This window comes from Lethenteron reissneri, unplaced genomic scaffold (genome assembly GCF_015708825.2).
Source record: "Lethenteron reissneri isolate LAM-NWPU_2019-01 unplaced genomic scaffold, ASM1570882v1 scaffold_1654, whole genome shotgun sequence".
Lineage (NCBI taxonomy): Eukaryota > Metazoa > Chordata > Hyperoartia > Petromyzontiformes > Petromyzontidae > Lethenteron > Lethenteron reissneri.
The window spans coordinates 1593-17410 of NW_026891393.1; the positions used below are offsets into that span (position 1 = coordinate 1593).

At 51.7% G+C, this 15818-nt stretch overlaps 1 protein-coding gene across 1 annotated transcript in view; it reads right to left on the minus strand.

Moving 5' to 3' along the window:
- Positions 1–566: 566 nt before the first annotated feature.
- LOC133339208 (prolactin receptor-like) overlaps positions 567–15818 on the minus strand; it is a 44558-nt gene continuing 29306 nt past the window's right edge. Inside the window, exons 5-8 of the mRNA XM_061547359.1 lie at positions 15379–15535; positions 13880–13976; positions 12876–12945; positions 567–4754 (exon numbers count right to left, since the gene is read on the minus strand). Coding sequence (XP_061403343.1) covers positions 3735–4754; positions 12876–12945; positions 13880–13976; positions 15379–15535 — 1344 coding nt within the window. The 3' untranslated portion in view covers positions 567–3734. The remainder of the gene's footprint in view (positions 4755–12875; positions 12946–13879; positions 13977–15378; positions 15536–15818) is intronic.

Below are 15818 nucleotides of genomic sequence, written 5' to 3' on the forward strand. Positions count from 1 at the left end.
TGACATGGCGTGGAGTGGGGTTGATTGACTCAGCTACAATGTGGAGTGAGTGAAGTACCTCAAGGCTCCTGCATGTCCCGAGTTTCTCATCTACAGAGTCGAGGGAGGTGGGGTCATCTCCCTTATGACCAATTAATCAGTGTCGTGCAAAATATAGCAAACGAAATCAATATGCAGACAAAGCACGCCTCCTAATTATATCTGTCGAACATAATTCGGTTCATTTGAGTTAGGTCGTGTAGGGATGTTAATTTTAGCAAAAACAAAAAAATGCGTATTAAAAGTTGACATACCTACACATGTTGGTCATGAAAGCGCACGTTTAAGTATTATTTTACACAGCCCATTGACCACCTATGCCCTCCTGAGAGTACCATAATTTCAGCAGCATCGGTTTAAGCAAAACAAACTCTGGACCGGGTTCGACATTCAGTGTCTCATCAGCACCAAGAGTTCGGCTCCGCTTGAAGCAATGATGAATTGGACGTGGAATAATAATCTGGTATGCACGGCGGGACCATCACTTGCCATGTCACAACTACGAGGCCGGATGAGTGTTATGCCAGTCCTTTATTTAACGTATTCAGGAAAAATACATTAATCACATGCATTTTAATGGGATGTTGCTTTTAGCAGCATATTTACATTAATAAAAAACACTAAAATGGTCTTGAAATTTATCGCATGCCTATATACGTTCAATATAGTGTACGGTTTTTAACAATAAGTCAACTCTGGGACTACCCCTGATACTCAGACCACTAGTATGCTTACAGGGGATGAAGCAGTTTTTACACTGATGTAATTCATACATATGCCTATACACCCAAAGGGGCATAGCGCAACTCCTATAGGCAGGAGTGTGGAACCATGCATTTATATGTACTGTTTATTGTGTAATACATTCATATATATAGAGTACATGAACAGAAAATATGTACATTGTACATACTGTATGTACATACAGTATACTGGAGATACTGTACTGTATATACATCCAGTACCACACGGTACATTCAATACAGTATGTCCGCTTGCTAAACGTCTTACATTATTAGTAAAACAGTACCGACAAATACCATACACGCGGTGTGAATACGGTAAATGTTGTGTGCGTGTTGGTGCATATCTGTGGTGGAGCAGCCAGGTCCTGCTACCTCAAAGCAGCGGACGGTGATTGATGATCCATCACTCATCGATTCACGTCCAGTCTCTCGCTCACCGGCGATTCGTCACCTCCTCATCACTCTTTTACCGCCACTACCGTGGTTACCGCTCCCATGAGCTGGAGTCATTGATTCAGCCGCCCACGCTTGACTCTTTGTCGAGCCACACAACACCGTTTCATCTCATCCACATTGTTCAACCACTATACTGCAGGTCACCACAACAACATACTCACCCACCCCCTGGATCCACTCACGAACTCACTTAGCCACTCAATCACTTAGCCACTCACGCGTCACCCACTGACTCACCACACTTGTAGGTCAAATACTTCCCTTTCTGCTTCTTCCCTCGCACAGTTTTGGAATTCTCTCCTCCCATCATCTCCCTCCAAGCTCTTAAAATAATAACATTGTTAGCTGCAATAAACGTGTTAACCCTTGATCTATGGAAACTTTGACGGTGCTGTTTTTGCTGGAAACTTGACATTTTGGGCATTTGACGCCTGTGCTCAGAAACTACGTTTTAAAAAGTCTCAAAGTGTTCGTCATGAGCGGGTGACTGGTGCCATAGGTGCTACAGTATGTATCGGAGTACTGAACCGGCCCTTGTGAAATCCTAGGTACAAATCCCTAGCTCTACCCTGAGCTTAAACCAGTGGGAAGTTGAATTTATCTTATTTTGTCATTTAATGCAGTATAAATGCTAGTCAATCATTTCCCTGATCGAATGAGCATTGAGGCATTGGTGTTCATCTCATGTTTAAAAGCCCTGCAGAGCCAGTGGTGGAAATTCCACATTCCAACACGCTTGTTGACTTCCCCACAACGTGGACCTCATTCTTTTTTTTTATCAATCTTGATTTCAGGAGTTCAATTTCGACAACCTTAACCATTGCGAGCCGCTTGCTTGTACCACCGAGTCACCCACCCCCATGGCCAGTTCAAGAAATGGATATTATTATTCGTTTGCAGTGTCGGAATGCGTGCGGTCAAAAAAACATCGAAAATCAAAACTGCCAAGGAAGTGGGGTTGGGGTTGCCCTTCACGTCTCGTGCGTATCACCACAGCGCGCGTCGACGAGAAATGTACAAAAACAACAATTCCGCACTGCCAACACGATGCAAGAAGAGCACTGGGTCAATAATCGTGGCGAGATTTGACGGCACGTAGAAAAAAAGTCGCCTTGCAAAAGATGGGAGCGGGGGCACACAGTGCCGAAGGTCGACGATCTTTTCTTTTCCCAGTACCGTCAATCACGACACTCTGCCAAGTGTCGTTTTGTGCCTACAGAAGAAAACAAATCTACACGGCATTGTGTGCAACCCTATTATGCAAACGTGATGCGTGCATCATGCATCCATCAGTCTATCTACAAACACGCACTATAGAAACTATCAATACAGTTATACAGTGAATACGCATTGGATGCTATTATTACATGTACAGTTATTTACAAATACAAATTTGCGCGTCGGCTTTTTGTAAAAAAAAAATGCCTGGTTCTAGTGTAAGCGAGTTCCAAAAACGAGGAATATTTCAAAAAGCGTATACATTCGTTTAAACTAGGTGTGTACATTCCAATAAGGTAGATTAGTTGCATCGTATATGTAACAATCACTAAAATAATTCCAACGTCAGTTAAAAAGCCACTATCGCCAAATTTCTCCCGTCGATCAACAACTGGCCCGTTATTGCGCCAGAAGATCAACTCTAGCATGGTATAAAAGTGGAGCGTGGTGTGTGTCAGTTCCATTGTAATCCATGCCGTGTCTTCATTTCAAGTACATGACAGTCCTCTCCACCTGTTTCATTAGAAGAAGAAAAACACATTTCATATATTCCACTTAGAAAAATCTCTTGAGATGGAACATCTTGTTTGCAAGGGTGTCCAGGAATGCCAGGGATAGGCTCCACATCTTTTGAATTTCCACAGAATCCCAAAAACAGCTATTATGTCAAAGAACATTCACACACTGGCCTAAAGCCACACGAACTCTGGGCAGAGCTTGGGCCCCGACACCAGAGGCATTCTGTCACTCGACTTTCCGTAAAGTTCAACACGATACCGGCACCAGATCTCGGGCACGCCTCATTTCCTGCCACCCAGAACACGGATGCCAATTATCGGACTTTAATCAGGTCACACCAGGACAGGTGGCAACCCGAGTCAATGTCTGCGCTGTCTCTCCCCCACCGCTTGTCTCATTCGAGTGCCTTTTCCATGCCACGTCACATCCGTCTGCTCAGCACTTCCTCCGTCTTCACACGAGCAGTTGTTCTGCTGCACTGCGCCAGATGGTACACGGGGGGGCACTGGTGTGAACTGCAAAATGCCGACCGTCTCTGCTGTAAGAAGAACCCATGTTGTTGGGAAGACTGTAGCGCTGTGCAAAAATATTCACTTTCCCCCCCCCACTCCCCGAGGAAAAATAACATTTCGGTGGCACGTCACAACCTCTCTGCCGGCCCAAGCGCGTAAAGCCCTGGGTGTCTGTGCAAGCCAACATTAATTACAGAGATACCATCTTATGGATCCAATGTAGTGTTGCAATCGCCTGAACACTTTAACCGTGCAATCCCATTGGCTGGCCTTGAAACACACCCAGTTGCTCTGAGGACACATATCCACCCATGAGAGGGCTTCCTCTGCTCGTGCTGGCTGAGTGTGGATTGCAGGCCGTGTCGTAACACAACGGAATGGACGGCATCTCCTGGGCAACCCGTTGCTCATCAGCCGAGTTTCCTGGTTCGGCAGCCACTGCCGCCGCTGCCTCAGAGTGCAGAGGGATTTGCACGTACGGCAAGAGGGCAGAGGCCGAGGGCACGGCTGGGGCCATGGGTCCATGTTCTTCCGGTGAACCCTTCCCAGAGGGCACCGGCGGCTCACTCGCCGTCTTTTGGAGTAGGATGCTGCCGTCGGCCTTGATGTCGGTTACGTGCGCGTACACGTCCAGCAGTCCCGACCTCATGCCAACGGGCTCGTTCGCATTTTTCCCACTCGGATCTGTACATCGACCCACTGCCGACCTGTCCGCACTGCAGACGGCCACGGCTCCGAACCCACAGTGGCCCGATGGGCCTTGCTGAGGAGGTGCCACAAACTTGGGGCTCTCTCCAGCACCCAGCTCTCGGGTGAAGTCTGTCCCTGAAACCTGCTCACTGGACACGCCCGCATGCTTCGTCTTCTCCTGCGAAGGACCCTTCACCTGCACGGCAGTGAATGCGGTGGCAGTGGCCTTGACCCTCAGCAAGAGCATTGAGTCCAAGCCCAGTCTACTCGGCAAGTTGCCCACTCCCTTTCTTCCATCCGCGCTCGCAGAACTTTCATGTCCAGAGTCTAGCGCCTCCTCATCCTCCTCGTCCTCCTCGCTCTCCTCACCTCCTCTGACACGCCTCGCTTTTCCCAGGAGTCTTCCACCCTCTCCGGTCCCGCACTCCCCATTGGCGTCATGGCCTCTGCTCTCCCTGGTCCCTTCCAGCCCCACCTCGACGCACTCTGCCCATGAGTCGGTGTCCTCGCAGCGCGCAGGCGTGTAGCTGTGGAACAGTGCGAAGATCCCGTGCAGCTCCTCCGGCGGAGTTTTCTGCACGAACATTACAAAATAAACACGTAAACATGGGCAGCCCAATCACCAACATACTGCAGGTAATGAAACACACACTTCTGCCCATCTACTCATCGGCACACCCACTCAATCTCTCACACCAAACCACTTAATCACCACACTGCAAGTCACAACGATACAGATACTTACCCACTCGGTAACCAAACAACAACCGCCATTTGTCACTAAGTGGTGGTGACGTCACCACGATGCTTGTGCCAGGCGTTGTACACTTTAAGCCCACGTGAATTGTCCAAGGCTCACTGGCAGGAGGTTCGGTAACCCACTCATCTACTCACCTACACCCTGTCACCTACTCACTCACCCACTCACCCACTCAGTCACTCACCCATCCGCTCAACCGCGTGCAGTTTACAACGATACACCCACTCACTCACCTACTCATGCATGTGTAATAAAGGACTCGACCACGATGTCTGGCTTGGTGTCCTTTATTCGGTTCTTCTCTCTTAACCCGCACGGCTGTCCTTCTATAAGACTCTATACTGACACTGATACTGCTCTCCTGCAGTTTCTCCCCTCGTCGTTCTCTCAGCCTCTCTCTCCTCTCGTCGCTCTCGTAGCCTCTCCCTCACACACAGCCTCGCCGGCTGTGTTCCCCGCAGCTCCTCGTCCGCCTTCTCTCCAGCCGCCCCACCGCTGTCTTCTCTCGCAGCTCCGCTGGCTGCTCCCTTAGCTGGCCACCGCTGGCCGCCGCTGCCACCCCTTGGCTTTGCCCACGTGGCCTTACTCTGGTCCAGTCCCACTCGTTCTGCCTTCCTCTTCCGGTCTCCTCCCTTAAGAACCTTAACCTTTCCTCCCACGTCACCTAACTCCACCTCTCCGTGACGTCACATCCGGGAGGTCGCCCGCGCCCGCATTACACCACCCTCCCCCGCGGAGAAAAACCCAGCCGACCTCGGCTGAACAACACCAACAGTAATGCGGGCGAACCCGAGCGTAACACACCAAAGGACACCAAGCATGCAATATAACAGTAAGAACAATCAACACAACTCAACAATCAATAACGTAGCAGAAGCAGGCAATAAATACACAGTAAGAACAATACAACATAACAATCAACGAAACACAAGGGATTTAGAGCGTGTGCGGGTCGCCGGCCCGTCCCGGACGGTCGGCGGCCCATCCGCGGAACGGGAACGTGATTGAGTTTGAGGAGCGACAGGGTGAAATCCCCCTGTCGCTGTTGGAAGTCCACCAACGTCCCGTGTCCTTGAAGGATCAGTCTTGGGCTTGTCCCGCGGATGCGTCTGCAGCGGGGTCGGAAGGGCTGCAGGGCTCGAAGGACCCGCAGATCTGGCAGGCACCCTCCGAGCAGAGCGCCTCGTCCCCTCCGGTGTCAAGGCCGGCCTGCCTGGAACAGGTACGACAGGCGCTCTAGCAAGATCAATGGACGCAGGCGGGGGAGAGTCGGCAGCAACAGACCCCGGCAAGGCAACATTGGGAGATGATGCATCATGTAGGGGAGCAACATACGGTTTCAAGCGCGACGTGTGAACAAACCAGCGGCGAGAACCAATTTGAACACGCGCCGACTGAGGATTAGGAACCTCAATGAGGCGGACAGGCCCTCGCCAAGGTTTGTGAAATTTGGGAGAGGTACCCGGCCGCACCTGCGGGCAATGGAGCCAGGCCAGGTCCCCAACCTTCCAGGGGCACTCCCCTTTGGAACGCCGTGCGTACCTCTCATTTCGGGCCTGAGCTTTGGCCGTAGCCACACGGGCACTCTCCCGCGCCTCCGAGACCCGGCGAACAGTGTCCCGAATGTAGTCAGGAAGCGGTTTACAAGGTCCCCTCACACCGGTTCCCATCTGCACATCCATTGGCGGCACGTTTTCCCGACCATACATAAGGTAAAATGGCGAATAACCCGTAGCCGCATGAGGAGTCATCCTGTACGCCGAAAGCACCCCCGGGATGTGCAGGTCCCAATCCGATTGTTGCTCACTCACCGTGTGGCACAGCATGGCAGACAATGTCCGGTTTAGCCGCTCAACCATACCATCCGTTTGCGGATGGTATGGGGATGTCCGGACCTTCTTAGTCCCTAGGCCCGCGCATACTTCCGCCAATAATTTCGAAGAAAAATTTCGGCCCTGATCCGTAAGGAGTCTCTCCGGCGCACCCTTGTCCATAACATATCCGAACAAAAAGGCGTCGGTAATGGCCGCGGCCGATTGATCGGGCAACGGCCAGGCCATCGGCCAACGGGAGAGGTACTCAACCCCGACCAGCAAATATTTATTACCCCTCGCCGAAGGTGGGAAAGGTCCCAAAATGTCCAGTGCCACCAATTCATTGACCCGAGACACCCGAATTGACTGTAAGGGTGGCACATAAGGATGTTTAGGAGGCTTACGCCGGGCACAGTCAGGGCACGCGCGGACGTGCCCCACGACATCCGTCGACATGCCGTGCCAAAAATAATGACGTTGCAACGTCAACAAGGTCTTCTGCACACCCAGATGTAATAGCGTGTCACAATGGAGAGTTCTAATCAACTCGTATCGGAGGGACGCAGGCACCACTAGACGCCAGTGTTCCTGGAGACTTTCCCTCCACATAAGCAGACCATCTCGGACCGCGGTTTCCGGCGCACCCTCCGTAACCGGACCCCCAACCTCCACTTTGGATCGCTTCCGCAAGGACACTAACGACTCATCCATCATTTGCTCCCTTATCCAAACAGACCGTGGCAGATTCAAAACCCCATCAGTCGGCCCCGGTTCCACAGTAGCATCCGACTTCTCCACAGCCAATACCACCGGCTGAGGGGGGGGTAGGCTGGGCGCACATCTCTGCGTCCCCGACGCACATTTGCAAGGGGAGCGCTGCGGCAACCTAGAAAGTGCGTCTGCGTTCGCATGGCGCACCCCTTTACGATGGTGAATTTGAAATGAAAATTCTTGCAGCGTGTCCAACCAACGCGACAGCTGGCCGGAAGGTTGATCCATTTTAAGGGCATATTGCAAGGCCGCATGATCCGTACGTACGATAAAGGAACGGCCGTACAGGTACGGTCGAAACTGACGTAGGAAAAAAACAACGGCTAAGAGTTCCCTGCGAGTGACACAGTAGCGTGTTTCCGCGGGCGACAGGACCCGGCTACCATACGCAACGACGCGCTCTACGCCCCCTTTAGACTGAGACAACACCGCGCCAATACCTGTGTCGCTCGCATCCGTATCAAGAATGAACGGTTGATTGAAATCCGGATAATCCAATGTTGGGGCGGTAGCCAACAGATTACGCAGACTCTGAAAGGCCGCCTCTTCCGGCGGTCCCCACGCAAACTTACGTCCCTTACCCGTAAGGAGGTGCAAGGGCCTCGCGATGGTCGCAAAATTCGGTACAAATCTTCGATAATACGAGGCAAATCCCAGAAAGCGACGTACATCCCCCACGGTGACCGGAGTCGGCCAATCTCGGACGCACGCCGTTTTTTCCGGGTCCGTAGACACCCCCTCAGCACTCACGATGTGCCCCAAATAACGGACGGACCGTTGCAGTAGGTGACATTTCTTTGGTTTAAATTTCAAGTTCGCGGAGCGCATCCTCGCGAACACCGTCTCCAGCCGCCTTAAATGTTCATCAAATGTGCGGCTGAAGACGATGATATCGTCCAAATATATGAGACATGTCTCCCACTGCAACCCCGTCAAAACGAGTTCCATGAGCCTTTGAAATGTGGCAGGGGCCGCATTCAGCCCCATCGGAAGGCAGTTAAATTGAAACAACCCCTGCGGCGTACGGAATGCGGTCTTCTCCCGTGAGGGCTCGTCAAGGGGAAGCTGCCAAAATCCCGAAGAGAGGTCCAGTGTAGAGAAATACTTAGCCCCCGACAATGCGTCGAGGGAGTCGTCCATACGCGGCAGGGGATACGCATCTGCCACCGATATCTTATTCAATTTTCGAAAGTCAACACAGAATCGCAATTTGCCATCCTTTTTCTTAACCAAAACCACAGGCGCGCCCCATGGGCTGTTCGACGGCGATATAATATCCGCAGCCAACATATCCTCCACTGCCCCCCGAACGTGTTCTCGCTCGGCCGGACTCATTCGGTGCGAATTCAACCGAATAGGGGCAGCGTCGCCTGTAGCAATGTGATGGTGAAGCAATGAGGTGCGTCCCAAATCCAAATCATTGGAGCTAAACACATCGGAATACGTCAATAACAATTTATGAAGCGCACCCCGTTGATCCACAGACAGGGAAGAATTTCCGTCACATAAGCTAGCAATCCAGCGGTCATCCGAAGCCACAGGCTCGGAAACACCAGCAACCACTCCCTGGCTATGCGAACAATCGTGAGCCGTAAATGCCGTGGTGGCATGTGCCACAACCGTGCCGGCTGGGACACAGACATTTTCCGTACCCGCATTGAGCACCTGCAAAAACGGTAATTGATCTGGCCGGACGATGGTCTGCGCTCCGACCAGCGCCGATCCGGCCGTTATCGAGGCTGAAGGTGACAACAAGATCCCAACCGCTCCCAGCCGACCAGGCAGGGGCTTCCGATACCGCAGGGGAATAAGCATCTGTGAACCAGGTGGAATATCAACAGATGCCACGGATAGCGCCTGCACTTGTACGGCCGAAGCAGGTCGCCCCCAGGGCGACGGCAGAAACGAAATTTGACGGCCACCCGGCAGTTCAATACAATTCTCATTAATTTTGATCAAAATAGGCATCTTAGCCAGAAAATCAGTGCCCAATAAACAGGGAACTGCCAAGGATCTTGAAATCAACACAACGCCCGAGGCCGACACATCCCCAATAGATATTTTAGCGTCCACCTGGCCCACGATGCCCATACTACCCCCGTTCGCAGCGACGCACGACCCGTAAACCGGACGCACGGCCCCGGGTGGGATGCCTAACAGATGAAAAATGACATCCGAAATAATAGTCGCGGACGCCCCGGAATCGACCAAAATGCGCACGTCCACCCCTTGTATAGACCCCGGCACGGTGGACGAACCCGTAGCGGCCGCAACAACCCTCCGTGCCAATTTGCGCCACTGCGTCACAGAGCGACAAGGCCCCGTCGAAGGTCCCTCTTTAACAACAACACTATGACCGCACAACGAAGGTGATGGGTGAGGTGTAAAGCCTTGCCGGGTGTCTGGTGCGTGCCGACTTGCCTGTTTCGGTGGATCCTTGGGCGGCTTGGCCGGTAATGAGGCCTCCTGTTGTGGCGGACCCGGGATGCGGGCCCAGCAGTCCTTCGCGTAGTGGCCCTTCCGTCCGCAGCGGAAGCAATCGGCGTCGTTGCGCCGAAGCGCAGGCCTTGCATCGCGCCGCCCGCGTATCGGCGGTGCAGCACGAGAGGCCGGTCCACCGCGGCCTGACCATGGCACCGAGGCGGCCGTCAGCTCCTGAGGGCCCCGCTCATCCGGCACGTATACCGACTTCGTAGGGTCCCAACCCAGAGCGCCACCCTCCGCGACGGGCCCCCCTGTCCACGCCGTGACCTGTTTCCATCGTCGTAGGTTGAATTGTGCATCCAGACATTTCGCCGCCGCCCGGGAGGTGAGCTTCTCATGCCCGCACACCGGCATGGGAATCCCAAGATCCCGCGACAGCTCGAGCATCTTGCCCAAGATGAGAGGCTCGAGCAGGTCAGGTGTTGTATCTGGATACGCGGCCATAGCCAAATCAAGCACTGCACCCCTGTACGCCACAGGCGACTCCTCGGGCGCTCGTTGTCGTTGAGCGAATCGCCGATGCGCGTCGTCAGGTGGCTCGTAGGCGTCGGCCATTTCTTGAAAAACTCCATATAATGTCCTCTTCTTCTCGGCCTTAATGGAGCGAAAAAAACGAACAGATTCGTCGTCCAGAAGAGTCGGCAACACTTCCAAGGCCTCAGCATCGGTCCATCTCGCAGAACGGACCGCCGCTAAAAATCTGCAGGCGAAAGCGCTCCAGTCGCCCCCAATGGCGAATTCCTTGACCGTGGTGAGATGGCGACTCCGACTTCGCTTCACTCCGCCCTCCGCCGATGGTTCCTCCGGAGGCAAATTCAAAATGGCGTCGAATCGCGGCGTGGTCAAGATGGCGGATTCCCGCCGCGGCACGCGCAAGATGGCGGCCTCCTGCCGCGTGGCCCATGGCGCCGGGAGTGAAGAACCCGTGGCGGCCTGTGGAGCACTCTCCGCTCTCTCCGTCGCCGTGCTTGGGGTGACGAGATGACACACTTGGCCCAGGGCGTCCTTGAGAGTCTCCAGTTGCTCAGCCACCTGCAGCCATCGCCGATCAGCGTCTGATGGTGTCGGCGGCCCTGACACTGTGGCTACATCTTCCACTCCCGTCCCCGCACTCGTTTCAGCAGGGCTCTCCTCCACCACCCTGGCAGGATCCATGTTTGGAGGGAAGTCTTCGTCTTCGGACGAAGAAGCCGATGCCGGCGCTGGAACATTTTTCTTTCTCACTTGTTTCGACATGCCGTTGCACTTCCGACACCAATGTAATAAAGGACTCGACCACGATGTCTGGCTTGGTGTCCTTTATTCGGTTCTTCTCTCTTAACCCGCACGGCTGTCCTTCTATAAGACTCTATACTGACACTGATACTGCTCTCCTGCAGTTTCTCCCCTCGTCGTTCTCTCAGCCTCTCTCTCCTCTCGTCGCTCTCGTAGCCTCTCCCTCACACACAGCCTCGCCGGCTGTGTTCCCCGCAGCTCCTCGTCCGCCTTCTCTCCAGCCGCCCCACCGCTGTCTTCTCTCGCAGCTCCGCTGGCTGCTCCCTTAGCTGGCCACCGCTGGCCGCCGCTGCCACCCCTTGGCTTTGCCCACGTGGCCTTACTCTGGTCCAGTCCCACTCGTTCTGCCTTCCTCTTCCGGTCTCCTCCCTTAAGAACCTTAACCTTTCCTCCCACGTCACCTAACTCCACCTCTCCGTGACGTCACATCCGGGAGGTCGCCCGCGCCCGCATTACACATGTACACTCTCTCCCACCACACTGCAGGCCACAACACTTCTCTTTCTGCTTATTCCCTCGCACTGAAGCACTTTGGAATTCCCTCCCATCTCCTTGTTTCACGAGGAATAATAGCAATATTCAATTTTAAAAAACGTGTTACACTTATCTATTACAACTCTGAGAGTGATGTTTGCTACTCGGCTGCTTGACGTTTTGGACCTGCGTTAAACAAAAACTCTACAAAGCAAGATAATACTCAACAGTACTTCTCAGATTGTATAACTGTTTGCCAGGATATGATAACGATCCAATCTAGTTTAATTAAAAAAACAGTTTTGCCTGCGTTGAACCAATTGTTTAAGCAAACCAATCTACTAAAGCTTTCGTGACTGCAGGAATTAATATTCTTTGGGTCATTCGGTAAAGTCATAGAGATCGGTTAAAAGAAAATAACAAAATAAAAAACTACGACGTTTCGATCGCAACACAAACGGTGATAATCAGGAAAAGGGGGGGTTAGCTTCTAAAGACAACTGCTTATAAAGGTTTGAAATGGGCGTAGCCCAAATGTCAGCAGCCAATGCAATGCAAGTGGTGGGCCGAGAAGATGGGTACAAACTGAGCAATCATTGGACGGACGTTATTAACCAGTTTAAGTCATAACTGGCAGTGATGTTCCCAGCCTACCACCTTCTGATGTTAGTTGTTATTTTCGGCTCTCTGATTTTTTACATTAACAGATTAAACACAGCTACCTCGCGCGCCATCCTCGAGGCTTCTGCTTCACGATCTTCCATTAACATACTAATCTCTTATATGAATATAGCCACCTAGGCGCACTCGCCGTGAAGGATGCCTGGCAATCTTGCATTGACATGCTAATTTTTGCCTGCAGCCCTTTGATTGGTAGAAAGCCCACCACCGCCGCAGTCGCGGCCCACCACTTTGCTTGTTTTGAACCAATACTGCTGAAATGATGTACTCCCATATAGTTGCGTGTGGCTGATGGGATGTGTAAAAATAAACAATTAATATTTTTTTACGTGGAGGGAAAGACACAGGAAGGAAGGCCTATCGTCTGCTTATTGATTTCGTTTGCTTATGAGACAGGCTCCTTTGCTTCGTGGGTTTATTATAGCCCGGCAGCCACCTTGAGCAGGTCATGATCCATCCCTGTGATGCGTGGTCCTGGCACTGGCGGCAGAAATACTCTCTTGATCCTGCAATTAATAAGAATCGCCGGGGTCACATGGAGGACGTGTCAGTACACACTTAGCAGTATCACACGGATGCCGTTCAATAGAAACCACAACGAGGCACGGACACACTGGCCACGTAATATATTATCCATAGCAGAGATTTTTTTGGTTAATATATTGTTTATTGTACAACACATTCGTGTCGATTTTATGCCCATAGAAGCATTTAAGGCATACTTAGTTGCGTTCGTGATAAGGGCTACATCATTTGGAAATTACACTTGTGAACGTGAATTGGTGTACGTTACCTGCTATGACTCACGATTCAGAAACAACACACGTTGACAAAGACAATGGAAGAAAAGCTGAAGAGTGCGCAAAGAGCGTGGAGGGGTGCACCCTTGGAATTGACACCGAGATGGAAGCAAGAGGAACACGTGGATTATAAAACACACGCAGATAAGAGGCATCATATTGCCTAAAAAGAAAACTAAGTGGTGCCTGGGCAAGGCTTGGCACGGCTCGAAGGGATTTGGGCCGGTGGTAGAGACTGTTGATGAAGTGCTAGCAAAGAAGGGACTGCACCCTAGAGGACTTTCACCTAGGAGAAGGAGCGACAAAAGAATTTAAGTGTGCGGGCGCTTAGACTGTGCTCTGGGAAGTCGAGTGACCGAATGCCGCTGGTTTTGGAGCTCAAGCTCTGTCCAAAGTGCTTGCCGCTTGAATGTTCTATAGCATAATAGATTTTTGGGATATGGTGGAAAATAAAGAGATGTGGAGCCTATTCCTGGCATTCTGGATACCCTTGCACGACGGGTGGTGGTGGCGGCTTGGAGAGGCCTTCTTCCAACTCTGATGGTGTTAACGTTCGTATAAATACACTGCGAGATGGGTCGGCCCTGCAAGTCTGATACACTGGCCGACGCAGGACCAGACGTGGCACTGCCTCTACTACCTTTTGCGGGTGCCGATCAGGGTGACAAGGAACAGCAGCGTCACCATAGCACCCATTACGGCAGCCAGCAGTGTCACGCCAACAGCCCACTGTGCCACTGCAGACATTGGTGCACACACACACATGCACGAGATCCCCCGATTAGCCGTATAGACTGTAGGATCAAATGCTCTTTTACATTTGAATTTGTACCCACACCACAACACACTACGATTGTGTTTTCTGTGTCACGGCGGTGTACGTATTGATGACAAAAACACTACGAGCCGTCCGCTTCACAGTGGATGCTCAAGATCCCGCGACGTCATTCCAAGGAAAGTAGGCCAACGCAATTAACTCAATTGGTAACACACGTAGCAGCAATTGTTGCTCCCTTACTGCGAAAACCTAGCACGACCCTTCCGAAATAGTCTTGAGGCTCAACGAGGATGTTCTGGGTAATCAAGGGCCATGATAATTCGCCATAAGGTGAAGAACAAATTAAATACTCTTGCAATGCTCCCATGTATCAGAAAACAACCGTGGAAAAAATATCTTGTGGGATTTTTTTTTAAGTATAGCCATCAAGTGGCCTTAAAAAAAAAACATTTCCCACTATAGGGGGTGGGGTCGTACAATTCCCATTCACTGTGCTGTGAGATCAACACGTTTGAACCGATGTCAGAGCAGGAAATTAATAAAATTAAGTGAAAGACAAAACGGAGTATGGTGGTTGTCTTGTTCAGTTGTTGACACCTTGAGCCAACCGGCCATCTCTTAGTCACAGCCAAAGACAAAGGTCTGCCGTGTAGCCTTCAACAGACTGTTGAGGCAAATTCTGTTAGCGTATACGAATGCACACGAAGGGGGTGGACGGCTGTTGTTGACACTCTGCACCAGGTACTCATTTGAGGCCGAGTCAACCTAGGGGAAGCCCAGGACCAGTTGATATAACCATCACCGATGTTGGCTGTGAGCGGGAATCGAACTGGGCTCATCGGGTTGGAAGCACAGTACACTAACCACAACAACACTAGCGACCCCTATATTTCATGGGCCATATATACACGAAGATTTGTTTACATAATTATATTTACACTCCTTTACCCAGGAAAGCCTCATGGAGTCTCAATACTGTTGCAGGGGGGGGGGTGGTCCTGCTAGGTTTTCCCAGTAGGGGGACAACAATTGCTAGGTGCGTTTTCCAAATATAATTTGCGGAAGAAATTTTTTTAAATTTGACCATGTGGCCTATGTCTTCCGAATGACGTCATGGGATCTTTAACGTCCCACTGACAGTGAAGCATATGGACGCAGCAGGGTTATAATTAACACGTCCACAGTATTAGCCAGGGCAGCCTGCTGGATTCAAATCGGAAGCCAGCATATCCAATTCCGAAAAAAATACGGCAAGGTCAACAACCCACAACACACATAATCTGCACTGGCACAGCCAGACAGCCCAGTGCTCGCACCGCTCACACCCGTGCATTGCCACATACATGGCATGAGTGACGCACCTTGGTTTATGCCGATGGGTGGCTGAATTTCAACCTCGGCGCTCCACGGGCTCCAGAATGGGGAGCTGGTGGCCCGGCAGCGCACGCGAATGTAGTATCGCTCTCCCGGTTTCAGCCCGTGCAGCACGAGCTCCGTGGTTTGTATGCCAAACGTTTTCTGGAAGGACACGTGCACACACACGGTATTCACGCCGACTCGCGCCCAGAGTCTTAAATCAAAGTGGATTTCCTGCTCAAATGAGCATTTAGGCGGTGCTCATCTCTGGTTTACAGCCTTGCAGAGCCAGTGGAAGGAATTCCAGAGTGGAGTAGTGAGAGACAAGAAGTAGAATGTGTAGTGAACTGCAGTGTGGTGGCAGAGTGGGTGAGTGAATTATTGTCTTTTTGTGTCCTGCAATGTGGTGGCTGAACACTGTGTGGATGAGATGACAGTCGGTAAA